The 14,880-nt window shown below is 31.3% G+C and overlaps 1 protein-coding gene and 1 long non-coding RNA gene across 2 annotated transcripts; both read right to left on the bottom strand.

Moving 5' to 3' along the window:
- Nucleotides 1-278: 278 nt before the first annotated feature.
- On the bottom strand, nucleotides 279-3,702 carry LOC109167828. The gene is made up of 2 exons (XR_002051924.1): nucleotides 3,384-3,702; nucleotides 279-701 (listed from the first exon to the last, which is right to left on the bottom strand). It is a non-coding gene; the product is annotated as an uncharacterized LOC109167828 (long non-coding RNA).
- A 6,824-nt stretch (nucleotides 3,703-10,526) lies between these two features.
- LOC109167868 (CRIB domain-containing protein RIC4-like) lies at nucleotides 10,527-13,853 on the bottom strand. The gene is made up of 3 exons (XM_019316941.1): nucleotides 13,437-13,853; nucleotides 13,135-13,263; nucleotides 10,527-10,984 (listed from the first exon to the last, which is right to left on the bottom strand). Exons 1-3 carry the CDS (start codon nucleotides 13,570-13,572, stop codon nucleotides 10,719-10,721), a joined length of 531 nt encoding a protein of 176 aa, XP_019172486.1. The 5' UTR covers nucleotides 13,573-13,853; the 3' UTR covers nucleotides 10,527-10,718.
- Between the last annotated feature and the right edge of the window lie 1,027 nt (nucleotides 13,854-14,880).

Below are 14,880 nucleotides of genomic sequence, written 5' to 3'. Positions count from 1 at the left end.
TGATAGCAATGACGACTTTGAGATGGTTGATGTGGAGGAAGAACAAGTAGATGAAGAAATTGAAGAAGTAGAGTTTTATGAAATCATTCAACGTTTATCAGAAATAATTTCTATGATTTTACAAGTATTAAAAGAGGTTATTATTGATAATAATGGTGAACGAATTGAACATCCACTAGCTGGATAACCGATTACTTCACGTGGATACACTTACATACAAAACGTATTGGCTGAAGATTCTGATAACTTTCGACAGGTATACAAAATGTATCCAAATGTGTTTTTAAAGTTATGTCATATTATAAGAGAGAAAACACTTCTAAAGGATACAAGATACATTACTGCCTGCCCAAGGAATTGAAAACGCAGCGTTTTAGGTAATTGTTAGAAACTATTCCAGTTCTGCCATCTCGCAAAAGTTGCGTGTAATATTTTAGAAACTATTCCTATTTTCGAGGCATGTCAGCGTTTTTTGCTCTGAATGTGCCGTATGGTTTTGGAGAAAAGTCTTTCAAAGCTATTAGTGTCTTACTTACCCTCTTACCCTATTAGTGTACTACTTGATTCTACACTCCTTTGTGTATATATATAGCCAAGGTTACATGGTAAACACAACATAAATACAATTCAACTTCTTGGGCAATTGAATTTAGCAGCAGCTCTCATGGCAGGACAATTTGTTCTTGCTTCTCAACTCCACCCTGCTCAGACAAGGAAAGTCATGAAGTGAGGTTAGTTCATACGTATGAAGTATGTGAAGCTAAATGCAAAAGTATAATCAAGAGCCGAGAGAGAATGTGTATTCCATGATGCAGAGGTGAGTAATGCAAAATTTAATGAAGTTTTCTTTTATATCATAATCTAATAAATGTATTTGTATATAACATATTATAGTTTTGGAAATAACTATATTTTTCACTTAGTTTAGGAACATTTGTGCATGCTCATATACCAAAGGAACATGTAGACAAATACAAAAATCATTTCAAAGAAAGGAAGGTTTATGGCCTAAAGAATTTCCTTGTCGTTACAAACTTCTTAAAGTATAAAATAATCACAAAACTTTACATGGTAAAGTTTAAGCATGACACAACTGTGAAGGAGTACAAGATAGTGGAATTCCCTAACCAAATGTTTCGTTTAAAGCCATTCGAAACATTGCTACACAAAAGAGAAGTTGACAAGAAAGAACTAATAGGTATTTTTTATTCAATCATTTCTTTACTGCTGTATTTTTTCTTCATGTAACTGAAATATGTTTTCTTCTTGTGTAACTATAGATGTTATTGGAGATATACTCTCCACTTGACAAAGTTATATCTGGAAAAGAAACACGGGTGATAGAGTTTCTTATTGAGGATGATAGGTAAGACTATAATTTCATATACACTGGGTTTTTAGTTTGTTTGGTAAAAAGGTTTGTAAAAGAAAATGTATTTTGTATAAAGTGTTGTATTCAAATTTGTGATTTCAGTCACAGGCAGCTAAAGTGTACAGTTTAGGGTGAGCATGTTAACAAGGTTCTCCCATATTACAACTGTAGTATGGATGAGTCCCTAATTGTTTTGATTTGGCTGTGCAGACTGCAAGATCTTGGACAGTAAGTTATGTTATTATTGTGTACATATAAAGAGCAATTCAGATTTAAGAGTATTTATAAAGATTTGTGGCTTAAAATGAGTTATGTTAACATTTATCAGATTTGGCTGTTTTGATTTGACTGTACAGACTGCAAGATCTTGGACAGTAAGTTATGTTATTATTGTGTACATACAAAGAGCAATTCAGATTTAAGAGTATTTATAAAGAATTGTGGCTTAAAATGAGTTATGTTAACATTTATCAGATTGTGTACAATTCTGGTTTTTTAATGAGTTTGGCTCCTATTTTTATTTCAGATGGTGATTTAAGTATTGCGGGCTCTTTTAATGCCACACAGTTATTGTTCAACCACGATTCCCCGGAGTTTCAGGCATTTAGGAATAGGTTAGAATAACCTTTCTTTTTGTTAACTGATATACAACTCTATTTAATTTTATTTATTTTTGCCTCATGTTTTTTTCCAGTTAGCCAGAACATCACACACCATTGAGGAGTATAGATTCAGGGTCTAGACTCTCTTTGTCTATGTCGGTTACACATTCGGTGAGTGATGACATTGTTGTGTCTACTATTGAAGAGATTTATCAAAGAAAAGAAGTAAGGTTTTTTTTAGTTCACATAATATTAGATTGACATATGTTTTTACATTGTTAATAGGACTTAAATAATATTTTACAAATACAGCTGGAGGAGTATTGGATTGCAGCAAAGATTGTAGGAATAGAGAGTTTGGCAGACTGGTTCTATGTTTCATGCAAGGGTGGTGCATGTAACAAAAAACTCATTCCACAGGAAGGCCTGATGTACTGCTGCAAATGCAACAGATCGTGGCAGGAAGGCAGATTGAAATACAGGTTGATTGGGTTGAATCATAAGATTTCATTCTTTCCAAGTAGGTAGATAACAAAACTTATACATTTAAAAGGTCAAGAGAAAAAAAAATGGTAGATGTGATTACTGCAATTTTTTCAATTTTTGCAATATATGAGAATTGTATTTTTCCTATAAATGATCTGCATATTATGTACTTTATAAGACTTTTATCTATTTTCTTAGATAATGTTGTATTTTAGAATGAAATGTGAAAAGAACTTGAGACAGACAATTCAAAAGCTAAAAAAAAAAACATAAAAAATTGTCAGGATATTGAGATATGAATCCCTTTCCTATATTGCATGTGTGCTTATATGGAGTATAAAAGGAAATTATAATTCTTTTATAATTTGTGTGTATATGTTGTATTTTTATTTTTTATTTTTGGTAATTACTGAATATGTAAACAATTTTAAATGGAAAAAATTATATGTTAACAAATTTCACACTCAATATTAAATTAGGGTAAGGATGGACTGACAAAGTCCTACCCATAGCAAACATGTAATTTTCATAATATGGATGTATAGAATTATTTTTTTTTTTGTTTTTTTGAAAAAACAGAATTTTGCCAACAAAAATGTGCATACAAACAAAGGACACGCAGTTAGATTCAAAATAGGCTATTGATTGAGTAAAAAAATCCTAACCCTAACAACCTTTCAATTTACAGAATATAAATGCACAGAAAATAAAATACAAATACAAGACAATGTTATCTCTCTCTCTCTCACACACACACACAAACATGATCAGTTTCAAACTATGATACAGATTTAAGCATAGATTCCTATCTCTAACAACTATGGAATTTATATATTATACATGCACCCAAAAAAAAAAACACAAAATATACATACATTTCCGTATAGAATGAAAAAAAAAAGGTAGGGAAAACCATATATTACCTATGGCTTGTGTTTGGATGCATTTCTCTGTCATTTTATACTGTAGAATGATCTTATAACCTCACAGAACGACTCTGTTTTTGTATTGCAATTGAGATCCAAGCATCCGTAGGCTATGGATTTGGGGTTTTTTGGTTCAAATCGTTGACGATGTGTAAACTGCCAAGATTGAAGAAGGGGGATTTGGCTAAGTGCAATCTTTCAGCACAAGAATGAAATGAGTACAGATTGGTTGCTAAATCTTTAGTGAACCTTCTAGATTAGGTTTGAGAGAAGTGAGAGTGAAGGAGGAGACGCGATAAGGGAGGAAGAAAGAAGATTATTGTCTGAAAACTAGGTTTTTTCTTTTCCTTTTATCTATGGGCCGTGGGGCAAAATTTGGGTTGCAGAAGTATTGGGTCATTTGGGCCATTTTTGTACTATTTTATATTTTATGTATAGATTGATGTACATATATCATGTTTGTGTATGATATGATAATATTTCTGGAAAAAATATTATCATACTATGGTCAATTTATTATTTGGCAAAAAAAAAAAAAGAATTTACATGCAATCACATTTTTTTTGTTAATAATCATATACAGTATCACTTAATAATTGTATAGTATATTCTTATATCATTGATCGTATTTATGTTGTACTAATTTCTTATTACATGAACTTTATAATATGTTATATTTGTGCATCGCAATATATAAATTTAATTATGTAATTTTTTTGTATATGTTTTATATTGAATTTATTATTTGTACATAGTTAATTATATGTGGCTACATTGAGAGTTTTAAAATCTTAATGTGCGATGAGAAGGGAGAATATTGTTCTTCAACTACAAATGTTATTTTCAAGGAAGTCTTTAGTAATTTGTAATTTAGATATGTAAATAGATCTTAGTGAATTTTTTTTTTTTTTTTTTTTGATCTACCTGAGTTGAATGAATATCTCTTTGTTGCCGGTACAAAATACTATTTATTAACTTATATAATAATGTAGTTTAGGTGTTGTTTTCATTTTATACGTACATTTTATTTATTTAAATTTAAAACTTTTTAAATATCATGTAATATCTAATAAAATAGGCCTTTAAAATGTGTTGATCGTACGTTGTCATGTTAAATATAAATAACCATTTTATAATTACTAAAAAAATACATCTCGCAATGCATTTTGAAGAATAGTGCTTCATTCTATACTTTTTTATTACAACTTCAATAACAATTTTTTAAAAACAGATTTAATTATATTTTGCACAATCCGTTTAATGCTTTCAAAGAAAAAGAGAGAAATTTCATTGAATAATATATTCATACGCTTGGTTAAATATTATATATTTTTAATTCATTATTCAATACTATATATTTAATCAATTGATCATTTTCATACTGTGCAACGCACGGGTGGCACGTATGATGATATTGGTTATTTTGTTATAAACATAAACGAAAATCAATTTTTTGTTCATGGACAAACCGTATGTAGCTTTTTCTAGAGTTAACGATCTGAATGGTCTTAAATTACTTATTTGTAACGACAATGGAGAGTATGTTTCTTCAACGTCAAATATTGTATATAAAGAGGTGTTTAATAATTTATAAAGTTTGTATATTATTAATTCTTTGTTGCATAGATATTGATAAAAAAAAAATGTTTAGTTTGTTCAATGAAAATTACTGAGAAAATGCATATGCAATCTCATGATTTTACACACCTATTAACACCAACATTTTTCAACATACATGATGCTTTGAGCTCTTTTATGTTTCAAACTTATCATAAAAATATAAACTCCAATTAAAATAATTGTATATATATATATATATATATATATATATATATATACACACACACACACACACACACACACACACTTTGTCCGTGCATCGCACGGGTGGAGTACTAGTTTTTACTAACAGTTGGCCAGAACTCTAGATATTGCCATACTCGTGAAATATTTTATCGGTCACACTTTGCTACAAGTAAGAACTTTAACAAAGTTTTAAAGGCTCTTAACACAATAGCACATGAGATGATGGTCAAACCTAGTTTCACAGTGCCTACATGAATAAGAGAAAGTACAAGGTTTTACCCATACTTTAAGGTAAGCAATAAATCACTCTATTTGATTAATTATTGTTCTGTTTTTTATGCGTGTCATAGATATTCTTATAAATGTGAATATGAAATTATATTTATGTGTTGAATTTACTTTAGGATTGTGTTGGAGCTATTGATGGCACACATATTCCAGCAACGGTAACTGGGCGTGATGTAAGCAGTTATCGTAATCGTCATGGAATAATTTCACAAAATGTATTGGCTGCTTGTAACTTTGATTTAGAATTCATATATGTTCTTAGCGGGTGGGAGGGTTCAGCACATGATTCAAAATTGCTAAGTGACAGTTTATCAAGGAGGAATGACCTTAAAGTGCCACAAGGTCAGTTTAGTTTAGTTTTTTTTTTTTTTTTTTTAAATAATATTAAATAACTTTACATATTGGATAATTAATATTTTAAATGTGTGTAGGTAAATACTTTTTAGTGGATTGTGGATTTCCAAACAACAGCAGTTTTTAGCTCCATATCGAGGTGTACGTTATCATCTCCAAGATTTTTTCGGACAAGGTCGTGACCCTGAAAATGATGTTGAGTTATTCAATCTACGACATTCTTCTTTGAGGAATGTAATTGAGAGGATATTTGCTATATTCAAATCGAGATTTACGATCTTCAAGTCAGCACCTCCATTCCCTTATAAGACTCATGCAGAACTTGTACTAGCTTGTGCAAGGCTTCATAATTTTCTTCGCAAGGAGTGTCGTAGTGATGGGTTTCCAATTGAGCTAAATGATGATGAATCTCATTCACCTTTACCGACGAATGATGTAGATAATTTTGAACATCTGTTTGAAACTCAAGAGCAACAACGAGAGCATGCCAATGAATGGAGGGCTAAAATAGCTTTGGATATGTGGAGAGACACCCAACAAGGTGAAAATAATTCCAATCAAAGATAATTGTACTAACAATATGAATATTTTAATTTGTACTTTTTCATTTTAGACATTTTGATAATTATATTACTCAATATTAGTTGTTTCATTAGTTCAAGAAATATTTTTATTGGTTATATTTAGTGAAAATAGATTATATTAATTGATTAATCTATTTTCTTTATGTATAATATAATCTATTTTTGTGACAACCAATATTTATTTTTTATTTTTTTGCAATGCATTAATTTATTTATGATTTATATAAATATATTTTTGTACGAAAATTATAAATAATGTATTAGTAGAAGTTATGGAATGTTTGTAAGGGTGTATTCAATTTAGAATTTTAATGACTTTTGTAGACTTTTTAATATGAAAAAGTTTTTAAAAATCTATAAATGTTTGTCTTATAGATTTTTAAAGACTCTTACAAAGTTGATGAAAGTTTAAAAGATTCTAGGAAAGTCTACAAAATCTCTACAAAAGTCATTTAAAATCCATCACTTTAAAAGTCTTTGAAACTCTTTAAAAGTCTTGATTGAATACACCCCCCTTAGCGTATTCTACTTTTCTCCTAAAAATTCTTAGGAGGATTTCACTATTATCACTTAGGGTGTGTTTGGTTCGCACATAGGAATCAAAATTGGAATGTGTATCAAATACAAATTGGAATGGGTAATAGTAATGGGTTTTGGTGAAAGTATTTAACATGTTTGGTAGTAGGGTAGAATGAGAATGATTACTAATAGTACTGCTTGAAAATGAATAAGGGAATGAAACCCTTATTTTATTTGGGTATGGGTTTTTCAATTGATGAGATATTCGAAACCCATAGTAGTGTTCAAAAAACCAATTGTTATACCCTGTACCACGGCGCATAGCGCATAGCACTGTGCGCCCCGCCTCCCAAAACGACGTCGTTTTGGAAGTTATGTAGGAAGTTGACGTGATTATGTGTATTTGTTTATAAATTATGTGTATTTATTTATACAATTATGTGTATTTATTTATACAATTATGTACATTTTTTTATACAATTATGTACATCCGAAATAGGAAATTTATGTGTATTATGTTAAGAGTTGATGTTTATTATGTTAAAAGTTTATGTATATTATGTATTATGTTAGATTATATGTATTATCTTTTAAAAAAAAGATGTGCATTTTGTTATACAATTATGTACATTCATGTATACAATTATGTATATTCTAATATAAAATTATGTACATTTTTTAACATGAGAATTTTTTAAAAGAAAATTAACCGCGGGTAGCGAAATTTCAAAAAAAAAAAAAAAAAAAAAAAAAAAAAATTGAAACGATGTCGTTTGCATCAGGGTGCACAATGCAATGTGCGCCCTGGTGCATGATATAAATTACCTCTAAAAACCTATCAACCAAACAACAACAGTCACTTTCATACCTATTTCTATGGGCAAAACCAACCAACCAAACACACCCTTAGTATAATGAAGAGAACTTGAGCCTTGATCACAAAATCGGTCTAAGTCTCAGATTTTTCACAAGACTAAACTACTTGTTACTCCACACTTTCTATTTCTCCAAATAGAGATTGTTGGTTGATCACATAAAGTCGTTGACTCTCCAACTTGATGTATACTTGCTCCAACTTGATGTATACTTGGCTAGTGATCTTCTCGACAAATGCCAAAGCCTTGAGCTTGATCTTGAATTTGTAGCTCTTGAGACTTCTCTTTCATTAGTCATGCGTTTAATTGTTTGTAAGCTTTGATTTCTCTCTTAGCATTTGTAAATTAACAAGTACCTCATTCAATTTTGAATGGAGGTATTTATCGACCTATTTGAATGTCTGTTGGTTGGAACAAATTTAAATGTCTATTATGACTAGTGTGTAATGCGCTTTTACATTTCTCTGGTGTTTGTTTTTTTTTTTCTTTTTATTTTGCAAGTTTTGTCTTGACTTTTTGGGAGATTTTTCTTGAAAAATGTACCTAGGACTAGGGCTGGGCATTTCGGTTCGGGTTACTCGAACTGAACTGAATCGAACGGAACCGGTTCGGTTCAGTCTCAAACCAAAATATCGATCGGTACTTGGTTTGAGGAATCGATCGATTCCGTTCGGGTTTTACCCGAACTGAATAAAAAAATTGATCGGTTTTCTATTTTTTTTTTTAAATAATAATAATAATAGATATATATAATGTATTTAATGTCCAAGATAAGGTTTGAACTCTTAATCATTTAATAATTATAAAGAAAAGCTTTACCTATTAAGCTATAGCCATATTTATATCTATTTTTACATTTGTATACTAATAAAGGTATACATTTTTCATTAAATGTTGTATACTTCAATTATAATGGACAAAATTATACCTACTATATTCTTGTTAGACAAAAGTACCTTTACACCGTTATAATACTGTTACTATTTAATTCCAACTTTCATAACTCTATCATTATTATCATACACATATATCTTTTTTCTTATTCTTTAATTATCATTTTATTAAAATCATTATATAATTACTTTAATGATTGATTATATTTTAATTAAATTTCTATGAATGGTAAATCATATGTGTGTGTATATATATAGGCACGCACACACACCAATATATATGACCAGGTACTAGATTATGCACTCATTAGTGTTGTGTGGCTATGCAAAAATCCATATGGGCTCAATCCAACCTTCCACTTCCCAATATTGTGACAAATGTTTTCCATGTTTGGTTTAGTGCAGTCTTGAATATTCTAGACACTAATGGGATTATGTACACAGCTGCAATTCTATATCATATTTGGAGAGCGCGGAATGGAGCGGTTTGGGATGCCTACCAACCAATGCCGAGGAAACTGATTGCTGCCACTACTGCATGCTGCCACCATGCAAACGTGGTGCCGAGTACACCTGATTGCTACCGACCTTGTGACAGCCGTAGACACCGGCCCCGCCGCCACCGCCGACGCTACATATCCTCCAGCGCTGCTGTTTACCGTCATGAGCCAAGCTGCTGCAGTACGACCAAGAGCTTGCTACGTCCACGCCGGGTATCACCATGCAATGAACACGGCCGTGGTTGGAGCGGTTCTTCTCGCGGGGATGGTGGTTGTATTTCGGCCTACAGCGCTCCCCTCCCGAGTTGTTTTTCCCCACTTATGGCCGATGCATTCGCATGCAAAGAGGCCTTGTCATGGCTAATGGCTTGTGGAGAATAGTCTATAGAGCTATACACGGATTGTCATACACTTTAGTGTTATCTATCTTCCACAGGTGCTCCGGTTCGTTCGTATATTGGGTATGCTATTGATGGTTGCAGAGCTTGCATATCTACTTTTGATTACTGCTCAATTAAATTTATTCATAGATCACAGAACTATTTAGCTCACACTTTAACTTCTACAGCTTTTGATTATGTTACTGCTATGTATTGGGACACAGTCCCGTATGACTCTATTTCAGCTTATCTCTAATAAAAACCGCATTGGTTTGCTTTCAAAAAAAAAAAAAAAAAACTTTCATTCATTGCTTGGAATCACACGTTATTGATTTTTCAAAGGCAAAAACTTGTATGAGATCGTCTCACAATTGTTATATCGTGCACCAGGGCGCACAATGCATTGTGCGCTATAAAAATCCCATGTTTTGTATGTACATAATTGTATAGTAGAATACACATAAACTCATAACATAATATACATAAACTTAACATAATACATAATATACATAAACTTTTAACATAATACACATAAACTCTTAACATAATACACATACACTTTTAACGTAATACACATAAACTCTTAGGGCGCACAACGTATTGTGCACTCTGGTGCACGATATAATTTGCCACCGTCTCACGGGTCTCAATTCGCGAGACGGGTTGGATCTTTGATTAATAAAGTCAAAGATCCGACCCATTAATCAAAGATTCGATCCGCCTCACGGATTGAGACACGTAAGATGACCTCACACAAGTGTTACCCTTTTTTTTAAAAAAATTCCTCAAACAAAAAATAAGTTTGGTTTGTTTGGTAGAATATTTATTTTTCATTATTATTATTATTATTATTATTATTATTATTATTATTGAACGACATGTAAATTTAGGAATTAATGAGAAAAGGAAGAAGCAAAAATGTACTTAGCTAGTGATGAATGTTTTTTTAACCATCTCTATCATCTAAAATGCAAATCCATGATCTCATATTACAACCACAACCCCAAAAAAATTGTTGAAAATATCAATGTTTAAAAAAAAAAAAAATTGTACGAAACTGCAACCTAGCTATGATACCAATCTTTACATACGTATCATGTGTCAACATACATTGTATGGATAAAGGAATTTGTTTACGATGAAGCAAAGTTGGAAGTATTAACACACTTTGGCTGATGCTCACCACTAGCCTGGGCAGCCATGGCAAGTTCAAATTGCTTGACAGAAATTGTTGAAGGAAAAGAAACAATTTCTGGAGCTTTAAGATTTTCCCAACCATTAATTGGGTTGATCGTGGTTGATCCATCCCATCCGATATGCGTCACATGCTTCACATCCGTTGGGAATCCTATTTCCATTTCCTTTTCTTCTTCCTCTTCCTCGCTTTCTTCTTTGTAAACTAAAATAGAAAATATAGAATTAAAAAAAAAAAACACACACACACACACACACAAACAACTAATTAAAACTTTTCCTGCACGAGCTTTGGTCAATGGTTCAGTAGGCAGTATTTGGAAAAAAAGATCAAGGTGGGGATTATCTATTATGCCCAAAGTAGACAGATCCCTTGTGTACCGACATTTGACATTGTCTACTGTGTCATTAAGTCACCGTGATTGACAGATTATATTGCGTGAACCATGGTCCACACCATGTTGTGTGGACCATAACAAAACGTACATTTTTAATATAGTAAAATTACATTATTCGTGTATTAAATATACATTATACAAAATAATGTACTTTCAATACTTAAATAATGTATTTTTCCTGAATATAATGTACATTTTTAATATACTAAAAGTATATTATTTGTGTACTGAATGTACATAATTTGACAATATGATCCACACAATAATGATTAACCGTGATTTACATCCTCCCAAATGCTGTGCTAAATTGGGATGTGTGAAGCCCTTGACTGGGAATTCGGATTCAACCTTTTGGGAAAAGAACTAATTAAAACTTTTAATCATTTTTGTATACGAAAAGTGAAAAAGTAGCATTGTATTTCTTTAAGATGAAGTATTGATAACATAATCAAATTTAGATAACATACCATTTATTGGTTTTGCTAGTTGTCTATGAAGTGACAACAAGATGAGTACTACATGCACTTGTACATTAAGTCCGGTGGAAACTTTTTTATTTTTTATTTTTTCTTGAAAAATAGCCTTCTAGTCTAGTCTATAATTGTGACCATGACAAAAAATTTAACCCTTTAATTATATATCCTGTAAATTTAGTTCCTAAATTTGTAATAAAATGACTAATTTTAGGGGTTTAATGAATCTACTGTTTGGAAACTAAATTATCACTTTCTTAAGAATCGAAATACTAAAATTACCCTATGAATAATTGAGGGACTAAAATTATATTATGGTTACGAACTCACAATTTTATTTTTTATGTTTGAAAACCAAACACTTAATTAATATTAATTCGAAGAAGAAAATAACGAACAAATACAATCAGGAGGAAAAGAAACCCAAAAACAAGAATCAGACTGAGGGCCTACAGTTCTAGCTAGTGTATGAGCCAAGGTTCACTGATCTCTTAATAAGAGACAAACTAAAACTTGCCTTAATATTAAAACATTGATTAAGAATATATCTTGTGTGAAATAGATCTTTATGTTTGCGAGTCAAAGCTAGCTGCTACTGCACTGGCGCAATCCGACCACAATTAAAAATGTCATTTTTCCTTTTTTTTTTAAAAAAAGTTATTATTACTATGACCTATTGAATTTAACTAAAAAAAAATAAATAAATAAAAAACTGTTTAGATCTTTGAACTTGTTAAATGCATTTGGTTTGGTAAGCATAGCTTAATCATAGTCACTTTCATTTCACATCATATTTTTCTTTGAGTATACATAATGAAAGATAATTCTTATAGATAATTAAAACACAAGCATGTGTTTTATTTATTTATTTTTGTACCAAACTTATCTTGACTTTTTAAACCCTTTTTCCTCTCGATTTCTACCAACTATACTCTACTTACAAAACACTCAAGCATTTTTGTTATCAACCCCCAATATAATATATAAATTTTTTTTTTTTCTACAATACTGTGTACATAATCAAGAGAAAAGTAGATATCCCAAACTTCAATATATATGTTGGTCTTTACTCTTGAATTCGTCATGCACATCCCATATTTTTTAGTTTAGAGTATGAGACGGTAAGACACAACAGAAATACACACAGTCTATTACAGAAATACACACATTAGATTGTGTGTATTTATGTTGGACAAATTGCACACACTATAGACTGTGTGCATACCTGTTGTGGATTGTGTGCATTCATGTTGTGTCTCCCCTAAGGGCACCTCAGTCCCCTTGCCCGGAGAATTATAAGAAGAGGCAAATTGCAGGATTTGCCTTAGTGAGACCAATAAACTATGTCTCGGAGATACTGATCAAATTATAAATGTGATGATATAATAGGACGCTATTCTTTAAAGTGGAGAAGTGTTGTAGAAATTACTAAGCCTAAGGTGCATGAACACACTATTATGTAGTAGTCATTTTTAAACACTTACCAAACACTTGGGAGAGACTCTTGAGGCCCCTTGTCAACTTCAATCTGGCTGCTTTGGGGATGACTAGAAATCCCCAACCGTTCCTCTTTCTCTCCCCGGATGCTGCCCCCTCCCCTCCTTCTTGTCTTTCTTGATACAACACAACACAAACCAAACTCAAAAATCAAAAAACAAACACACATAAACATAACAAGTGAGCTGAGGAATCAAGTAGAATTGTCAGAACTAAAAGTCTAAACTGATATAATAATAAGATTACAGATTTATATATTTCATATATTATATGATTGGAGCACTCTCACCCTTTGCTTCAGAGAAAGCTGAAGCTAAAGAATTCTTCTTCTTCTTGGAATGGCTGGCGGTGGGCGCAACATCCAGCTTAGAATCACAGCCAACGGAGAAGGGGAACATGACAAACTTGTCTATATGGTACCTCATGGCTTCTCAGCCCTACAACCAATTAAGGGAAATAGTAGTGGTGGTGATATATATATAATATGTGTGGTTTTGGGGATTGGCTTTGGGAAGAAGGCAGAATGATTTAGCTGAGGAAAAGAAAGAAAGATGTAAGGCAAACCCAAAGATAAAAAGAGGGTTGGTTGAGGAAAGAAGCTAAGAGAAGAGATAAGAGGAGAGGAGAGGAGAGGAGAGGAGTTGTGTTGATGATGGAGTGGGTTAGGGAGTTGTTAGAATAGTTGGTTAAGTTGTGCAACTCGATCAGCCTAATTTTGGGTGATTATTTGTGTACTTTAAGAAATTGAAGATTGAGCCCACTTACCAAATTTATTCCTTAATCATTTTCTTTGGTGTGGGTGGGCTCCTAAATTCATTCCCTCTTTCATTATTTTTTGCAAAACCTCAACTCCTAAACCTTGTCTTGTCTCTCCAAACAGAGATGGGAAACAGAACATACGAATTACTATGCTATTACCGGATATAATGTGTACAAAAGTTTCTGCTCTTTTACACGTTTTCTGTCTACCATTTCAAATATAAATATATCAAGTATGCAACACACCCATAATGTCAATCATCACGGATCAATAATAACAAGAGAACTTTTTATACATTAACAGCCACGTATGGGTCACGGAATGAATTTTGAGGGAATAAGAATACTATTCTATAAGGAATGGAATAAGTAAGGAATAAAATAAGAATTGTATTCTATTGTTTGATTTGGTGAATAAATAGACTTTTTGGAATGTTATTTACTGGTTTAAGAAATAGAAATGGAATATATGTGTAAAAGACATAAATACCCTTATACAAAATGAATAATAATAATAATTATTTGAATGCTACTAACTCTTTTATTAGAATGAATAACACCCCTACTGAAACTCAAACTCACAACCTCCCATATGAGAATTTAACCCGAGTGCCATCTGAGCACAAAGTGTTTGGTTATTATTATTATTATTATTATTATTATTATTATTATTATTATTATTATTATTATTATTAGTATTATTACTATTATTACTATTATTACTATTATTATTATTATTATTATTATTACATAAGATTTTTAAATAATATTATTCTATAGCAATTACAATATTGTAAAAAAATGATGTGTATATTATGAAACAAAATATTCATATACATAACAAAATTTTTTAAAGAACATAATAATATTCAGAAGACGAATAACATAAGTTTTTTTCCCAACAAATTAAATTTAAACGCAATCGAGCCATAACTGCAATGAATCTTTTTATTCTTTCAGTACGAATTATTAAA

This window comes from Ipomoea nil, unplaced genomic scaffold, assembly GCF_001879475.1.
Source record: "Ipomoea nil cultivar Tokyo-kokei standard unplaced genomic scaffold, Asagao_1.1 scaffold3170, whole genome shotgun sequence".
In the NCBI taxonomy this organism is placed as follows: Eukaryota; Viridiplantae; Streptophyta; class Magnoliopsida; order Solanales; family Convolvulaceae; genus Ipomoea; species Ipomoea nil.
This window is presented reverse-complemented; position numbering and strand designations above follow the sequence as displayed.

Coding starts and splice junctions, on each gene's coding strand:
- LOC109167868 (XM_019316941.1), bottom strand. CDS start 13,572: ATGAGGTACCATATAGACAAGTTTGTCATGTTCCCCTTCTCCGTTGGC. Junction 13,264..13,436: donor AGCTTTCTCTGAAGCAAAGG/GTGAGAGTGCTC, acceptor TGTTGTATCAAG/AAAGACAAGAAGGAGGGGAG. Junction 10,985..13,134: donor GAGTCTCTCCCAAGTGTTTG/GTAAGTGTTTAA, acceptor TTTCTATTTTAG/TTTACAAAGAAGAAAGCGAG.